This window comes from Rattus norvegicus, chromosome 1 (assembly GCF_036323735.1).
Source record: "Rattus norvegicus strain BN/NHsdMcwi chromosome 1, GRCr8, whole genome shotgun sequence".
Lineage (NCBI taxonomy): Eukaryota > Metazoa > Chordata > Mammalia > Rodentia > Muridae > Rattus > Rattus norvegicus.
Genome location: NC_086019.1, coordinates 23,015,455 through 23,033,801, shown reverse-complemented (window position 1 = coordinate 23,033,801; position 18,347 = coordinate 23,015,455). Strand labels below are relative to the sequence as shown.

The 18,347-nt window shown below is 42.6% G+C and overlaps 1 protein-coding gene across 3 annotated transcripts in view; it reads left to right on the top strand.

Moving 5' to 3' along the window:
- Positions 1-17,472, top strand: part of Stx7 (syntaxin 7) — a 40,250-nt gene extending 22,778 nt beyond the window's left edge. For 2 of the 3 annotated variants that reach the window (XM_017589644.3, XM_039089032.2), the window contains 8 exons: positions 3,861-3,930; positions 5,752-5,845; positions 6,717-6,854; positions 8,966-9,018; positions 9,640-9,736; positions 11,186-11,258; positions 13,449-13,531; positions 16,178-17,472. In XM_017589644.3, coding sequence (XP_017445133.1) covers positions 3,861-3,930; positions 5,752-5,845; positions 6,717-6,854; positions 8,966-9,018; positions 9,640-9,736; positions 11,186-11,258; positions 13,449-13,531; positions 16,178-16,270 — 701 coding nt within the window. In that variant the 3' untranslated portion in view covers positions 16,271-17,472. The remainder of the gene's footprint in view (positions 1-3,860; positions 3,931-5,751; positions 5,846-6,716; positions 6,855-8,965; positions 9,019-9,639; positions 9,737-11,185; positions 11,259-13,448; positions 13,532-16,177) is intronic. The other variant, NM_021869.2, reaches the window with a different exon arrangement.
- The last annotated feature ends 875 nt before the right edge of the window (positions 17,473-18,347 follow it).

Below are 18,347 nucleotides of genomic sequence, written 5' to 3'. Positions count from 1 at the left end.
CAGTACAAGATGGACGGCAAAGGCAAAAGTAGTGTGTGTATTTCATTCTCGTAGAAGTCTTGACTTACCCTTTCCTCAGTGTAGTAAATCATAAATCAGACACTTCTAGGATTCCTTTCATAATTTGAAAAATACTCATTAATACTTACGCATCAATAATTTCCTTTAATCGAAGTTATTCCAGTCGAAACAGAATATGACTCTTCTGTGAGCTCAGAACACCCCTAGACTATAAACTGAAATGGAACCCCCAGGGATGGGGAGGATTACAAAAGAGTAACTGTAGTTCAGATTCTAAATTAGAGCAAGGAACTCTCTCAACCTGCTCAAGCCCGACTTCGCAAGCACTAGCAACCTCCTGAAAACTGTAGGAACCTAGCTTGACGCTCAGACAGCATTCTGGAAAATTTGCAACATTGTTAATTATTTATACCAAACAGACCTAGTTACATAAGGAGCTCTTAGTACCTCAGGGCTGAGTGGGCTTTTGAATACAGACCTTAGTAATATTTAATAAATCACAGCGGGGATAAGTCAGCTTTTTCATTAATGCCTCAAACAGCACACATTTTAGACAATGCAGGAGTTCCTGCAAATCCCATTTAATACCCATCTTGGCTGGGAAAATGGAACAGAACCAGGTTCACTGGGCCATTGATGACCTTGGTACAGGAAACTGGCATCAGTGATATGGAAAGTGTGTCTCTAGGAGTTTGTTAGTTCACAGCCCCTCCCTCCCAGGGAACAAAAGTCGGCCGGTTCCATCTGCTTAGAGTGGGCCTTGTGCTGAATGAAGTACTTGGAGTGCTAGGTAAACGCAGCCTCCACCTAGCCCTTTCCATTTCTTCCTGAAGTTCCTTAGATAGATTTGGCTCGCGTCTCCATTGGTCACACGCTCAAGCTGTCATACTGAAAAAGAACTGTTTCGAAAGCCAAGAGATCACTCATGCAACCCCAGCACCCTGACTAAATAGATAGTTTCTCGGACTTTAGTTATTCTCTGTAGCAGAGAGAGAGAGAGAGAGAGAGAGAGAGAGAGAGAGAGAGAGAGAGAGAGAGACAGAGAGAGACAGAGAGACAGAGAGAGACAGAGAGACAGAGAGAGACAGAGAGAGAGAGAGAGAGAGAGAGACAGAGAGAGAGACAGAGAGAGACAGAGAGAGACAGAGAGACAGAGAGAGACAGAGAGACAGAGAGAGACAGAGACAGAGAGACAGAGAGAGAGAGACAGAGAGAGACAGAGAGAGAGACGGAGACACAGAGAGAGAGACAGAGAGACAGACAGATGGACACAGACAGATACAGAGAGAAAGACAGACAGAGACAGAGAAAGAGACAGACAGACAGACAGACAGACGGACACAGACAGATACAGAGAGAAAGACAGAGACAGACAGACAGAGAGAAAGACAGAGACAGACATACACAGAAAGACAGAGAGACAGAAACAGAGAGAGAGAGAGAGAGAGAGAGAGAGAGAGAGAGAGACTGACTTGGTAACTTCAGATTTAGACAGAGAGACAAACAGACAGAGACAAACGGGGGTGGGGGGGCTTGTTAACTTCAGATTTATGTTTCCATAGCCTTTACCCAGTGCCCAGTGATTTAGTTTATCTTCAAGTACACACCTACTCCCTACTCAAGTCAGAGAACACACAGAGTTGCTCTTTGTGTCCAAAACCTCCTCCTGTGTCTGGCCCACCTTGGATAGCCAGTAATTACTGAATGGGTGAACTAATTACAGTTGAGCACTTAGCTACTTTAAACTCACCCCCTGCTTTGGCTTTGTGTTTTAGAAATGCTTGCAGTTTCTTTTATAAGTTCTTATTTCTCTAGGGCTTTCCTTTAAATAAAGAGATCAATAGTATGGTAAATCCTGTAAGCACAGAAATGGATACAGTATTGTCTGTAAAGAGCTGACTCTCTACATGAGGTGTCTAGTGGGTAGTCTGGTCATTTAACTCTGCTTCTAAGTATAGGATTAGAAATCTGAGTCTCCACATTGACTGCTTACAGCTAGGCAAGGCCAACAGTGTAGCAAATCATACATGAGAGGTGGCCAGAGGGGGCCTCAGTAGGTCCTAAGCAGGTGGGCAGCCAATGGCCAGGGTGTGCTCATCAACGTGGTTGGGCCAGGGGATATGCATAGTGTGTTCCGATCCTCCATTGCTGTTGATATCCTCGAGAGGTAACCAGTCTTTTTTTTTTTTTTTTTTTAAATTAACTTGAGTATTTCTTATTTACATTTCAAGTGTTATTCCCTTTCCCGGTTTCCGGGCAAACATCCCCCTAGCCCCTCCCCCTCCCCTTCTTTATGGGTGTTCCCCTCCCCATCCTCCCCCCATTGCCGCCCTCCCCCCAACAATCTAGTTCACTGGGGCTTCAGTCTTAGCAGGACCCAGGGCTTCCCCTTCCACTGGTGCTCTTACTAGGATATTCATTGCTACCTATGACGTCAGAGTCCAGGGTCAGTCCATGTATAGTCTTTAGGTAGTGGCTTAATCCCTGGAAGCTCTGGTTGCTTGGCATTGTTCATATGGGGTCTCGAGCCCCTTCAAGCTCTTCCAGTTCTTTCTCTGATTCCTTCAACGGGGGTCCCATTCTCAGTTCAGTGGATTGCTGCTGGCATTCGCCTATGTATTTGCTGTATTCTGGGTGTGTCTCTCAGGAAAGATCTAACATCCGGCTCCTGTCGGCCTGCACTTCTTTGCTTCATCCATCTTGTCTAATTGGGTGGCTGTATATGTATGGGCCACATGTGGGGCAGGCTCTGAATGGGTGTTCCTTCTGTGTCTGTTTTAATCTTTGCCTCTCTATTCCCTGCCAAGGGTATTCTTGTTCCCCTTCTAAAGAAGGAGTGAAGCATTCACATTTTGATCATCTGTCTTGAGTTTCATGTGTTCTATGCATCTAGGGTAATTCAAGCATTTGGGCTAATAGCCACTTATCAATGAGTGCATACCATATGTGTTTCTCTGTGATTGGGAGAGGTAACCAGTCTTAACAGGTTCCCTAACCTTTGTGCACTTTCTGCCATAGCCCTGTGTAACTCTAGACGAGGAGACTCAAAGGCCTCCTCCTCTCTCCCAAACCTCTCTCACTTTCCCCTTAATTTCCTACTTGTCTGCATTGTCTTTAATAAAGTGAGTTCCACTTCCCACACTCCCAGGGGTGTCTGTAACTTCAGTCTACACCAGAGTAAGTCTTCGGTGACCACCAGTGCCCGGACACCTAGGTCCTTGGGTCACACTGGGCTGTGAAAGGTCCCAGCACATGAAATCCCCAATCCCTCTTGGTTTGTTTTAAACAGTTTAAATCTCTCAATGGAAAAAATTGTCTTTTTAACATTGTCCCTCAGAGATGTCTTGTGATTTTAGCATACTTTAATTAACCTTGTCTGTATCGTTTGTTACACAGATGACTGAACATAATTTTTCTAATTCCAATATACATTTCTCATTAAAAGCTGTAATGTGTGCTTTATAATAAAACAAAGTGTATAATTTTCACAGCTATTTAGTGTTTGATAATTCCCCCCCCCCCGTGTTTGATAATTTTAATGCCAGTAGATTCAAGTAAAATTTATATGTATTACTCACAGCATAGGAAACAGACAGCCATTTTGGGTCATGAGCACAGTTTCACAGGTCAATGTTCCCACTCAGTTTGCTCTTGGAAAATCAGTCTGTCAATTAGATATTAATAAACCACTTACTTTCCTTTTTTCCCCCAGTTATTGCAATCTATCACTATGGTTTTGATTTTCTTTCTTGTACTCATTTAATTACGCAGTTGCTTCTAGTGTAACATTTTACGTGGTTATAACTTTTGTAACCATTCATTAATTTCTATTACAATAGCCGCGGAAATACAAAGGACTCTGAATCAACTGGGAACACCTCAGGATACACCGGAGTTGAGGCAACAGCTGTAAGTCTTTTCCTAAGACAGAGAAAAGAGTACCTGTTTCATGTTGCATGTGACTTTTTATTGGATGAAAATTTAGTAAGGGTTCTCTGGTACCAAGGCAAGCTTTTATGTAACTCGGCTAATCTAGTGTAGACAGGTGGTTTTTTTTTCTCCTTTAAGTATCTGGCTTAATCTATTAAGGCAAAACTGTTTATTTATTTATTTATTTTTGCATTCCTATGGGTTTTTTATAGCTTTTGAAGATTTTGAACTTAGACCAAATTATATATCATAATAAAACATATCATATATATATATATATATATATATATATGATTTGTTTCTTGCTTTTTATTGGTTTCAATCCAGTATATGTTCAATCTGATGAACTATCCCCTTTAAACAAAACAAAACAAAGTCAGAAACCTTCCACAGTGGGAACTAGAGAGCAAGTACCAGCTTCTTAGCTTCTATGCAACATGAAGCAGCTTATGCATGGCGGCTTATGGCTGTAACCCCAGTTTTTTAGATGCTGAGGCAGGGGCACGACTGAGAGGTAGAGTAAGTTCCAGACTAGCCTGTGCTACACGGACACACGTGCACGCACACACACACACACACACACACACACACACACACACACACACATATACACACTCATGCACACACACTAAGCATTGTGTCCATTCAGAACAAAAGAACAAAAAGGTATGAGAAGTTATAGAGAAACGCGTGTATTTTAGAAGTACCATTTGAAGTATTTGTAGTTATTTGTAATTTACATTTAATTTTCCTACAAGAAAATAGATGCTGGGTATAAATCATAGGTACTACGCTATCACTTATTGAAATAAAATCCAATGCGGGTACATAATAAAGAGCGACATAATTTTGGTAGAGTTAATACTGGAAGTTCTGAATTCGCAGCTTCCCCTTTGAGAACTTTGAGGGTTAGGGAAGTCCGTCCAAGCAAGGGCATCTGCCGTAGAGCTGTGAGCTGGTGATTATTTTCCTCACTAGCTCCACACAGACATCTACATGTGAGCGTCTTTTTACTGTAAGCCCCACTGGCTGTCCTTGTGGGCAGGGGAAGCCTGGGGCGTTTCTAAGCATTCCTCTATCGCAAGGTTATATTGTTGAATAGTAAGTACTTTTCATTGAAATTTGTACATTTTTCTTTATGTCTAGGAAAATATAGGTATAGGTATAACTTATCCCTTTTGTTGTATTCAGATCTATCTATAAGGAAGCCCTGTTAGGTTTCCCACTTCACAATTAACCACTATTCAGTTTGTACTACACTCCCTCTCTCCGTCTTCATAAGTGTTCACATAAAGAAATACGATATACCTCACGCCTGAGAGCTGCACAGAGACAAATAGTCTTTCCCTCTCAGACGCCCTCCCAGGAGAGATGCAGATAAGAACTGTCCACACTCCCAGTCCCTTATATAAAGGATCAGCCAGCCAGCACTGTCCTAGCCACAGCCCTCCTCACCAGTCATCTCCATGTATAAGTAACAGCTTTTACTTATAGGTAACACCAACTCGTATTTATTTCTCTAGGCTTGGGTACTCTGGGGGAATGAAGACCCTCCTATGTCGTATTTCTTGGTATCAACCAAGACCCAGAACCTAAAGATTTGGTTTGGCAGAAAAAAATTGACAGCCAGTTCAGGGAACTATGAGTCCTTTTCCAGTCGGTAGCTTGAACACACACTTTGGCGAAGCCAGCTTTTGTCATTTATTGGGGTTCATGCGGGGGTGCAGAGCGTTTCTTGGGCTGTGCTCTTCTTTGCTTTCTGATTTTGCTTTGTCATCTCCATTTCCCTTTTGACTTTAGGCAGCAGGAGCAGCAGTATACTAACCAACTTGCGAAAGAAACAGATAAGTACATTAAGGAGTTTGGCTTTCTGCCCACCACCCCCAGTGAACAGGTACGCGGCTTCAGATGGGAGTTTTGATGTCCTGGATGGGAGAGAAATTAAATGCACAGTCGGATCTTTGAACTGGGACGCTACAAAGGAAGTTAGGCAGCCAAAAATAATTGTATTTGAGATTAGTTACCAGAACACAAAACTGTATTTAGCTGTTCAGGTAGCATCATGTGCTTCCGTAAAGCAGAAATTATTTCCATGTAGTTGCCCTGACCCGTAATTAAGTGCACACTGAGAAAATGCCTCCTGTGTAATTGCTTCCTGACTTTGCAGGACCCTCCCACTCTCCTACCCCTCACCCCCTCACTCTCCTACCCCTCACCCCCTCACACTCCTACCCCTCACCCCCTCACTCTCCTACCCTCACCCCCTACTCTCCTACCCCTCATCCCCTCACTCTCCTACCCCTTACCCCCTCACTCTCCTACCCCTTACCCCCTCACTCTCCTACCCCTCACCCCCACACTCCTACCCCTCACCCCCACTCAAGCATGCACACACTCCAAGTGTGCCTGGGGGTACAGTTATCTCCTTGCTTATTTACTGCAGGTTATGAGCTATATAGGGTATAGGCTTTATTTGCCTAAAGAAGGGATTACTTAAAATTGACCTTGACACTGGGACTGACTTATCCGCAGCTAGGAAAGCCTAAAGTGGGGGTCCTGCAGGGTTGACCTTCTTCCCCCTTAAGATCCAAGTACAAATGCTGGGACCCACTGGAAATGTGCATGAGAGGCCATCAGAGGGTTCCTGTGAGAGCGAGTGGCAGTTTTCAGGATCAAGTAGAGGCAAACAAGTGAAGCAACCACTGTAGGTCCTGTCAGCCTCTCCGTTTGATTTACTAGACTGTGTTTCTCTCCTGTCCGCTTAGCGTCAAAGGAAGATACAGAAAGACCGATTGGTGGCAGAATTCACCACAGCGCTAACAAACTTTCAGAAAGTGCAGAGGCAAGCTGCTGAGAGAGAGAAAGAGTTCGTGGCCCGAGTGCGAGCCAGTTCCAGAGTATCGGTAGGTACTGTGAGGGGCAGCTGAAAGCAGGGCGCTCGCCTCATCCCGGCATGGAAAGTTGTTGTTGTAAAATTATAAAAAAATATTGTGTTGTGTTTTACCCCCACTAGGTCCAGCACCAAAGTGCCCCAAGATATCTGCTGATATCTTAATTCTCAGTCAGCAAAGCCTCTCACCCGCTTTGCTCCATCCCATACCACACTGCCAATGGCTTCTCTCTGAGCCTGGCAGCCATCTCTCTACCCACCCAGTTCCCAAGGCAGGCTTCCCCATGCCAGAAATAGACATCCCAACTCCGTGGCAGCCCAGTGTCTCTGCCGCCACACACTCTCCCAAACTTAAATCCCCACAAGAAAGAACACACAACACAATAACCTCTGATCCAACTGATAAGGTACAATTGCCCACCTAAACATACAAAGCCCTGTACACATCCATCCCTTAAGAACATTCAGAGCACACAGGGTGGAGTCTTAACGTCAGCCTCCGTGTTCTCTCAGCGGCTTCTCTAGTCTCTTTAATTCCAGTCTCCTCCTCCTCCCTCAAACTTTTTTCTCCCGCCCATCCTTCCTTCTCATCCAATGACAGGCCTCCTTCTATCCTGTACCTGCCTTCACCTGCATAATGACATCATCCCACGTAAAGTTGTAGAGGGCTCTGGCACCTTTAAACCTGTGAATATTAATATTAAATCATAAGTCTCGGGTTATAAGACGTAATGTGCATTGCTGTAGTTGCTCATTATGGAGCAGTAGCAAAGTCCAGACCACATAAAAGTCAAAAACCAGGAAGAGATCAGTGAACAGATGCTCTAACATGGACTCTTGAGTTAATCCAGCTTTAAATCTCTCGGGAGCTGCCATTCGTGGATGTTTCATTCTTTAATGCTCAGGTTCCACAATGACATTAATGTGAGCTAAATGATGTTTATTAGTTGGGCCTTGTGAATAGTGAATCAGTGAATTCCCTCCTTGTTAGCTTACGACATTATTTTGACATTGCATGCGCAATTGAACTTGAAAATTAGAACAAGAACTTAGCTTTCCCTGCTCCCCACATACACCCATATGTATCACACACATGTATACCCATATGTATCCACACACATGCACACACCCATACACGTACTCACATATACACACCCAAATCTATGTACACATATACATACACCCATACACATGCTCACATACACACATCCAAATATGTGTTCTCTCATATACATAACCCACACCCACTCACATATACACACCCAAATATATGCACATACACATATACACACCCATACATATACTCACATACACACACCCAAATATTTGTACACACCCATACATATACTCACATGCACATATACACATACAAATGTACACACACATACAACTGTACACACACATACAGAACACACCATACATATACTCACATGCACATATACACATACAAATGTACACACACATACATGAACACACCGTACATATACTCACATGTACATATACACATACAAATGTACATACACATACATGAACACACCATACATATGATCACATACACACACCCAAATATATCTATATATGCATACACATACCCATACATATACTCATATATACATACACACACCTATATATACACACATATGCATACACCCATACATGTGATCACATGTACATATACACACCCAAATGTACATACACATACATGAACACACCATACATATGATCACATACACACACCCAAATATATCTACATATGCATACACATACCCATACATATACTCATATATACATACACACACCTATATATACACACATATGCATACACCCATACATGTGATCACATGTACATATACACACCCAAATGTATGCATACACCCATACATATGCTCACATGCACATGCACACCCAGATGTGTACACACATATATACACACACCCATACATATGCTCACGTACCCATATATACACCCAAATGTATGCACATACATATGCACAGAAATGTATGCCTACACATGTATGCACAGACACATGAACACGTACTCATACAAAACACAGGGAAAATATGAGTGTTTTGTTACTTTTTCTTATTCTTGCTTTCTTTTTGTCCTCTAACCAAATTATTCAGGGTGGCTTTCCTGAAGACAGCTCAAAAGAGAAGAATTTTGTATCTTGGGAAAGGTAAGAAATAAGAAAACTGCTTTATAAATCAAAAAATAATTTTTGAGGTTCTCTATATTATAGTCCATGATGCAGAATGAAACCTTTTATTATAATATAAATAGTCTATTATTTATCAACTGAAATCATAGATTTGGGAAAATAAATACTTATAAAGTATTTATTTTGTAATATATAAATAGATCACACAAATAAACTTATTTTCTTACTTTTAAGAATAAAATATTCTTATATGAAGTTACCAAGTATGACTCTTAATGAGTACATCAAAAGCAGTATAAGCTAAAATTATGAGTAGAGTAAAAACGGGGTAAAATTTGTATAAAATGTCTATTTATGCCTACAAGTTTTTCTTTATTTATTGAGGTTTTTTGGAGACAGGATCTCACCGTGTTATCTAGGCTAACCTGGGATTCCCCATGTAGCCAGGACTGGCCTTAAGTTCTGGATCATTCTGCCTTACCCAGTGAGAACTGGGATTCTAGGCACGTATCACCATGGCTACTTATTTCAACACCTTTTAAATGAGCAGTAGTCTGATCTTGAGTCTGACCAGAATATCCTGTTCAGTAAGCGTGTCTAAGGAGTACATAAGTCTCCTTTCTGTGTTTGTTTTTATAGCCAAACACAGCCTCAAGTGCAAGTCCAAGATGAAGAAATCACAGAGGATGACCTCCGGCTCATTCATGAGAGAGAGTCTTCAATCAGACAGCTGGAAGTAAGCCTTACATGCCTATGCCCAACTGTTGCTCCAGTCAGACACCCGGAGAGCGCTAGAGAAGAAAACTCTTAAAACATCTGGCAGTTTGATGAAATGTCTAGTGTAGAATTTGGAATAATTCCTGTGTAGGAAACGATAGTGTTGGAACTGGGATGAGAAGCTATATGCCTCCTACATGGTTAAATCACCGTTCTCTTTAGTATTGAGAAAGCTCCACTCTAAAAATGAACACCACCCAAAGAACCTGGGCAGCGCCCCGAAGCCACCACACCATCCCTTCGTGAGTGAGGCTTTGGCAGTAGCTTTAAGAGAACTGTAATTTTCTTAGGGTGACCACCACGTCACAGAGAGGAAGGATTTGTTCCGTTGTAGCTCTGTTGAACTGATGCCACTCCTAACAGTGGGCTAATGAAGGTCTTCGTGTGCCAAGGCTCTGTGATAACACAGAGTTTTCATTCCATCCTCACACAAGCTCTTTAAACTTGCTAACTATGTCATCATCAGTGACATTTTTCAGATAGGCATACTAAGGCCATGATAGATATACAAACGTCCTAACACACTTAAAAAAAAAATAGTGTTTAGTTGGGAAAAATAAATGGGTATGTACTAAGGAAAATAAAGTTACAATTTATCCAATAAATTTCTTTTTTTTTCTTTTTTTTTTTTTATTAACTTGAGTATTTCCTATATACATTTCGAGTGTTATTCCCTTTCCCAGTTTCCCGGCAAACATCCCCCTCCCCCCTCCCCTTCCCTATGGGTGTTCCCCTCCCAACCCTCCCCCCATTGCCGCCCTCCCCCCAACAGTCTAGTTCACTGGGGGTTCAGTCTTAGCAGGACCCAGGGCTTCCCCTTCCACTGGTGCTCTTACTAGGATATTCATTGCTACCTATGAGGTCAGAGTCCAGGGTCAGTCCATGTATAGTCTTTAGGTTATCCAATAAATTTATAATCTGTTTACCCTCTGATGATGTCTATAATTTCACTATGATCTACCAGATACTCAAAGGTATTAACGCATGACTTTAAATTTATAAACATTTATACACAATTTATTGTAATTGACAAATTCCTGGATAAATTTTTATTGAAATACAAGGATATTCATATTCTTCTAATCAAATATTGGTTGTGACAATTATCAGGTTGAACTTAGTACTCCACAGCCTTCCTCAATTTCAGTCCTGCCTCACTTGAGGTAGTGTGTGTCACAGATTTACTTTGGACAACTAGAAGCCATCCAGAGGCTGTTTAGTTAGAAGTGTTTACACTAGTGTATTTTTCTGACGTTCCTAAAATGTATATATTACTTCTGAATGCATGCTTATATATGCATGAGTGGGTGTAAATTTGTTTCTTTTTTTCTTTTCTTTTGATTTTCCCATTGAAGGAGTGGGGACCGTGTTTGTAATAATGGATAATAACGTGTGATCTTTGTCTTAGGCTGACATTATGGACATTAACGAAATATTCAAAGACTTGGGGATGATGATTCATGAACAAGGAGATGTTATTGGTAAGTCCTGCTGCTGTGGACCGTTCACCTGTCACAGCTTTCTCAATGAGGAGAAAGCTTCTCTTCCATTTTTTCTGTAGTCTCTACAGTTTGCAGGCTGCCCTCGCCTACGTTTGCATTCCTGCTGATTGAAGGAAGCTCCATGTGCTTCCAAAGCTTGAAGCTCGGAGTGTAATCAGCGCCTCCTCATGGAGCCACATGGCATTGCAACCTACTTCCAGGGCTTGCTTTTCATTTTTATCCAAATAGGACAGGGGTCGTCTCGTGATATTTGTAACTGTGTGTGCTGTCTCGTTCTGTGGGAAATTGTTAGCTATTCGCCTGGTCATTTGTCCTGCCAATGACCAAATAGTTTTTGATAAATTAATGTAGCTGATTTAGATGCCAGGGGCCTGAGACCCGTGGCATTAACGCTTTAGATGTGAGATAGAACTGTGGAAGTGTGTCACGGATGAGGTCATTAAGGAAAGGAAAGTATGGGAGCTGGAGGGAGAGGTCAGTGATAAGGGCTCTTATTGTGTAAGCTGAGTCTGAGATCAGATACCTGTGAAAAGGAAGCTGGCTGTGGCACCGTGTTCCTCACCCCAGCACTGTCAAGTGCAAAGACTGGATCAGGTCCGGGGAGACCCTGTCTCCAAGAAATAAAGTGAAGGGTAGTGAAGCAGGACACCTGGCATCCTCCTGTAGCCTCTGTGAACACAAAGGCAGGTACCCCAATACACACGTGCACATACACCACACATACATATACCACAGTCTTATACATTCACACTCCCACCCACGCACACTCATATGCGTACACACACACACACACACACACACACACACGTACACATGTGTGTGCATACGGTAGGGCTGGAGAAATGGCTCAGTTAGTAAAACAAGTTGGTATATAAGCCATGAGGCCCTGAGTTCAGATCCCTTATACAAGCCATGAGGCCCTGAGTTCAGATCCCTTATACAAGCCATGAGGCCCTGAGTTCAGATCCCTTATACAAGCCATGAGGCCCTGAGTTCAGATCCCTATCATCTATATGAACAGAGTGAGTATAACGTGGACACCTGCTCCGCTCGCCCTAATCTGAGAATGGAAGGGGCAAAGACATGGGTGTCCCTGGAGCTCCCTGGCCAGTTAGTCTTGCAGGATTAATGATCTCTAGATTCACTGAGAGGCTCTGTGTCAGAATGGAGTGAGGAAGGCATCTAAGGAAGACTCCTGATGCCAACTTCTGGCCTCCACACCCACGTTTACAAGTATGTGCACATCAGACATGTGTGATCAATTTATAGGAAAACCAGGGTGTAGTTACACGGGCCTGCCACTGCAGAAGGCAGTCACCAGCTCCAACACCTAGGAAAGTTTGCAAAGAGCATCGCTGAGTCGGGAGTCAGGATGGTCAAGGATCAAAGAAGCCATGAGACCTTTGAGTGTCTTCTGCCAAGGAAGGAATGACAGATAAATGAAACACAATCACTTTGAGAGTCTGCAGGGAGGAGAAGAGACGAGATCTCTGGTCTTGCAGAGCAGTGTCAGTTCTGCCCTCAGGTTAGAACAGAGTGGAAAGCGGGGCTGCAAAGACCGGCGGGCCCTGGGCGAGGCTTACACCTCTCTGCAGTAAGGAGTACGAAGAAAACAATGTTACCAGATTCTTACAGGGAAGTCCACCACTGCACCAGGCATCATAGGTCAAGCATTGCATTTATGTGAATGACTTGACGTGGGCCGCCCTTACAGAAGTAAACACAAAGCCAAGAGACTCCTACAACTGGCAGGACATTTTGATTAAATCAACATAGAAAGGACCAAGGTTGAGTGTTTGGGCTCCTCCATTGCTCTTGTAGACTACGGTTTCGAGAAGTTGAAGTGGGCTTTTTTCCTCTGTGGTGACGAAAGTTCTTTGGGACTGGGCAGAGGGTGTCAGTTTGCTTTGCACTTTGGTCTTGAGACCGTGAAAGCTCTGGGGTTAGAAACAGACAGGTGCTTGTGCTGGCACTGATCTGCAAAGTGACAGTACTGTGTCGCGTCCAGTTAGAAAAGTGCAGAAGGTGGTTAAGGTCCTTCGTTTAGATATTCGTGTGTTGGTTGGGTTACGTCTTTGCCTTATACGTCTGCTGCATGAAATGTAGTGATTTATTACTGGAGCATCAGGCGTGTTCAACAGCCCTGCATGTGTGTCTTCTATTTTAAAGACAGCATAGAAGCCAATGTAGAAAGTGCGGAAGTTCACGTACAGCAGGCAAACCAGCAGCTGTCAAGAGCGGCAAATTATCAGGTAACTGTAATACATTGCCTTATAACTTGGAGTTTTGACTTAAAATACAATCACTTTGAAGTGGCTGCGTATGCTGATATTAGAGTTATGTAGAAGGTTGGTGGTGGCACTGGTCAGAAATATGCCAGTCAGTTCGAAATGCCAGTCCGTTAGTTTGGCCATCTGTTTTTTTCATGGTGATCCACAGAGATAGGAAGTCATGACGCTTGCAAGAGATTACTGCCCCAGACTCTACCCATTGTCATGGTCCCTGCACGCACCATAGCTGGCAAGGAACTTATGTGGGTAAGCTAAAAATGAAACAAGTCAGCACAACATGGCGGATGCTGGGTCAAAACCTTTGCAGTCTGACACCAAGCAATATATTCTTCATATGTTTAAATACAGTAAAAATGGAAACCATTTGGGAAAAAAAATGGTTCCATAGACACCTATCACAACAGAGCTTTGGGCATGGCTACACTGAAGAACATCTCTTTAGCAAGACAAACGTGATCTTTATGTAAATAAGCATGAGTTCTCTTGACAGATGAGCAGAGCTCAGGACAAGGACCTAGAGAGGAAGGGTTTGATAAGCATAAAGATGGTTCTAGCGACTGAGAACCAAAGCTCAGGATTCTGGGGGAGCCAATGAGGGCTGGCATTACAGCATAGCAAAGACCACCAGGGATTAACACACACATTCCCAGACGTGTGGACGGCAACCGGTGTCAGTGTCTTTCATTGGAAAACAAATCCATGTGGAAATTCTAGTGTTTCTAGTGCTACATGGGAGCTGTCCTCTGCATCCATGGCAGTTTATGACAGCAAAAGGCCTGACACATGGAAAGACCTCTTGGGTGGCCTGTTCCCCCTCAGTTTCCCTTTCTTTCTTGTTACTTTTTTTTTAATGTTTTTTTCAAAACAGAGTCTCTACCCAGTCTTGGCTCTCCTGGAACTCACCATGTAGACCATGCTGGCCTCAAACTCAAAAATCCACCTGGCTCTGTTGGCCAAGTGCAGGGGTTAGAGGGGTGCATCACCACCACCCGCCCCACTTTTTCTTTCCTCTTGTCAGTGGTACACCAGAGTGATGTGACAAAGGCCCTCACACTGGAAATGTCTCGTCAAAGTCCCTGGAAACCACATTATCTGGGAGTGTCGTCAATCATTACATAGCATGTCAACATGCAGCAGACCCTTCAGTAGATATAAATGTATTAGTCAATGAAATCTCATTAATGTGAGATACTCTATACATAATCTATGAAGTATCAATCATGCTTCAGATACTATGGCTGTGAATTATTAACAATGGTACAGCATGTAGACCTTGGCCCAGTAAGACAAGGTTGGACTCTTTTGAAGATTCTGAACATCGTCGTAAGACAATACTTGATTCCCCTCTAAAAACATGTTTTTGTCATTCTTCATAATTACCACTTTCTTGAACCTTGTCTACAACATTGTAACTTCTTAGATATTTTTTAATTGCTTTTTACTTTCCCCTCTAACCTGAAAAGTTCGTGTTAGCACCATTTTCCATCAGGTGAGCCGGTGCGTTTGGCAGCTTGTGATGGTGACATTTTACAGGGTTATCCCTTGTCCTCATTTCTAGGTATCTTCGATCTATCACTTAAGCTGGTAACTTCTCTCTGTCTTCCTTTGCATTGTTGTGGGTTGAGGGGGAACAGGAGATCTCTCCTAGGACCTTGCACACCAAGCAGATGCCTTGCCCCAGAACCACCTATACCTAATACAGTGTCTTCTTTCTCTTGTAAACCTCTTGATTTAAACTCTACTCTATAGGCAGTTGAACCTGGGAGAATGGAGCCTAAACATGAGACAGACTCCTGAATGCTCATGTAGTAACCAGCTTTATTCACAACATCAGGCAATTTATGCTCTGAGGGTTAAGAAGAGTCACATGAATAAAGCATATGGTCTCAAGGACAAGCCAGGTGTAAACAGGTTTTTCCATAGAGGCACATAAACAAATAACAATATCTAGTTGTAATGAATAATCTGAGGTGAACTCACTTCTACCCGCTCTACCTGGGAGGGGCACAGAAACACATTTCAAGAACAATTGCACGTTTCTGAAGAAACCGAGGTCCTAAGGCTCTTAGCTTGTTTTCTTGGAGTTTTCTCACCAAAAACCACTCAGAGTTCCCCTTACATGACTGCATTTCTTGCACCATGTCCCTACAGTGTGTGTTGGCATCTGTCTGTGTGCCACATGCTTGACTTACAGACATGTGAGCTGCCATGCAGGTACTAGGAATTGAACCTGGGTCCTCTGAAAGAAAGTAGTCAGTGCTCTCAACCACCAAGCCGTCTCTCCAGCCACTGGTTTCTTCTGCCTTAAGTTCAACCATACCCCCAAGAAAGTACCAGCAATCTAAAAAAAAAAAAAAAAAAATTGCTCTTTGAATTATAACATTATCTCAAGAAAAATATTTTTTGAAAATCAAAACAAAGCAAAACACCACCATGTGTATTGTAGAGTTTTTGTTTTTTTTTTTTTTTGTTTTTTTTTTTAAGAAGAAAAATCTCAGCCCCAAATATGAGGTCTCCAACGTGCTCCTGAAGTAAACCGAGTGATACTCAGTGACTGGGGGGGCCCCTTGCTGACTCACTTACTGGGTCTTCTTCTCGCTTCTGCAGCGCAAATCCAGAAAAACCCTCTGCATCATCATTTTAATCCTGGTGGTCGGAATCGTGATCATCTTCTTCATCGTATGGGGTCTGAAAGGCTGAGACCGACCGAAGGCGCGGACGACTGCATGATGTTATCAGCGAGACGTAGGCAGGCTCTCGGGATCACTTTCTTTTGTCGATGTTCTGACGCTGTTGTGTAAAAGATGGCTCCGCACTTCGTCGTTTTTACCAGGGGGTTGTGGGGGGGTGGGTGTTCTTTTGGATTCAATCTGATATTTTCTAATACCCAAGTTTTTTAAAATTCCCTTTGCTGGCCCAATTTCCCTGCTTTTTAGTCCAACAACTGTTGGGTTTTTTGCTCACGTTGTATATGCCCTTCATTTATAATTTATTTATATTGTTTAACTTTTGGGGAATTATCTGATTGGCATGTGTGCTCTGCCTACACCTCTGTCACTGTGTAACCCGTGTAACATGATTGTGCTATCTTATTAAAAAAAAATCCGAGTTTAAGTTTCATTTGTCCAGTAAATGTTCTCAGTAGGCAAACCCTAGCAGCCCCATCTGTGGGACATTTTATCCCCTGTGGTCCAGGGCAGTGCAGATCATTATTGCTCTGCCATTATTGGATGGCTCTCATCATCCCTGAATAAAATCAGTGAATCTCTTCCCTATGTGTATATATGCATTTGCTGCAGATTGCATCATAAAGATAGTGAGGATAGATTGTTTTTAATGTGGACTATTTAATCCACTACATACTAAGGGCAGAAGCGTCTGAAAAACCCATACCAATGTCTGTTCTGTTTAGATGCTAAAGATGCCAGTTTCGTACTGCACGGAACCACTTTTCCCACACGGTCTTGTTTTATTTGGCCATTAGTTACTTTCCCTTGTGTCCCTCAGAACACTCATTAGACATGTATCTTTGGGTCCCGTCTTCGCAAAGTAATGTTCCTACAATTACAGATTTGGGATTTCATTTTTATACTTAAATTTAATACTTAAATGTTAAGAGTTCGTTTAGATGCCACTTTTTTTCTTAAAACCATTCTTCATTCAAATAAGAATCAGATGTCTGCCAATGAACTCACTTGTCTTTTTGAATCAATGTTTTAATGCACTAATATGAATGCTGTAAAAGGGGCTATCTTAGATTATCGCTTGTGTTTTATAATGTTCTTACACAGCCGTCTGCTAATGCTGGCACTGTTTAATGTGGCTCTGAAACCTTTAAATGGGAACAAGTGAAATATTAACAATGGAAGCAGAATAAAGGTGATTCTGGACATGTCTGCTAATTCTGATTCTTGAGGACTCTATGTGTGGAACCCGGCATTTTCCGACATTAGCTGCTGATGGAAACATCGGGACGGGACATTCGACATGTTTCTGAATCACTGGTTAACATGTTTAATTTTGGAGTGTTGAATGAGAACATTTTTGTGAGAGTCTAGGACACTGAGGTTTTCTGATGCCTGGCTCAGACTGTTTTCACGGATGATCCAAGAGCAGTTTCAGCATATGCTGTCAGGACAGCGCCAGACCACCAGGCCTGCTCCCACAAGGTCTTCTCTTCTCCCCCATGCCCCTGTAGCTTGTGGGTCAGACAGTGCACTGCCATCTCATGGCCAAAGGAGAGTTTCAGTGGCATCTGCAAAATGGCTCTGCGCTGGATGCTCCCAAGGAAGTTTGTTCTCGTGTAGACCACACCCATTTGTACCTCTTCTCTTCATAGCGCAGGCCCCACAACAGCCAAGCTCGTTCAATAACTGGGGCATAACTTAGCAACTTTACTTGAAATTCAAGCTTCAATTCTTATTTTACCTGGGACACTGACCAGTAGTTGTTTGTACTCAAAAAAAAAAAAAAAAAAAAAAAAAAAAGGTTAATTTGAGGAAACTTTCACAAAGGGATTTTGAACACAAAGTTACTTTTATTGAAAAGATTTATATTCGAAAGGTGAGTGAGTGTGGCTCAGTTTGGTATCCTGCTTATGTAGCATGTGGAAAGTCATGGACCCAATCCTCAGTACCACATAAACCAGTCAGGACTCTGGGGAGTGAGGCAGGATGTGGTTGGAAGTTCAAGGCCATGTTCCACTCTAGTGAGTCTAAGGCAAGCCTGGGCTACACTTTATGCATCATAAGAAAATGCAGTGTAGGAAAGGAAGAGG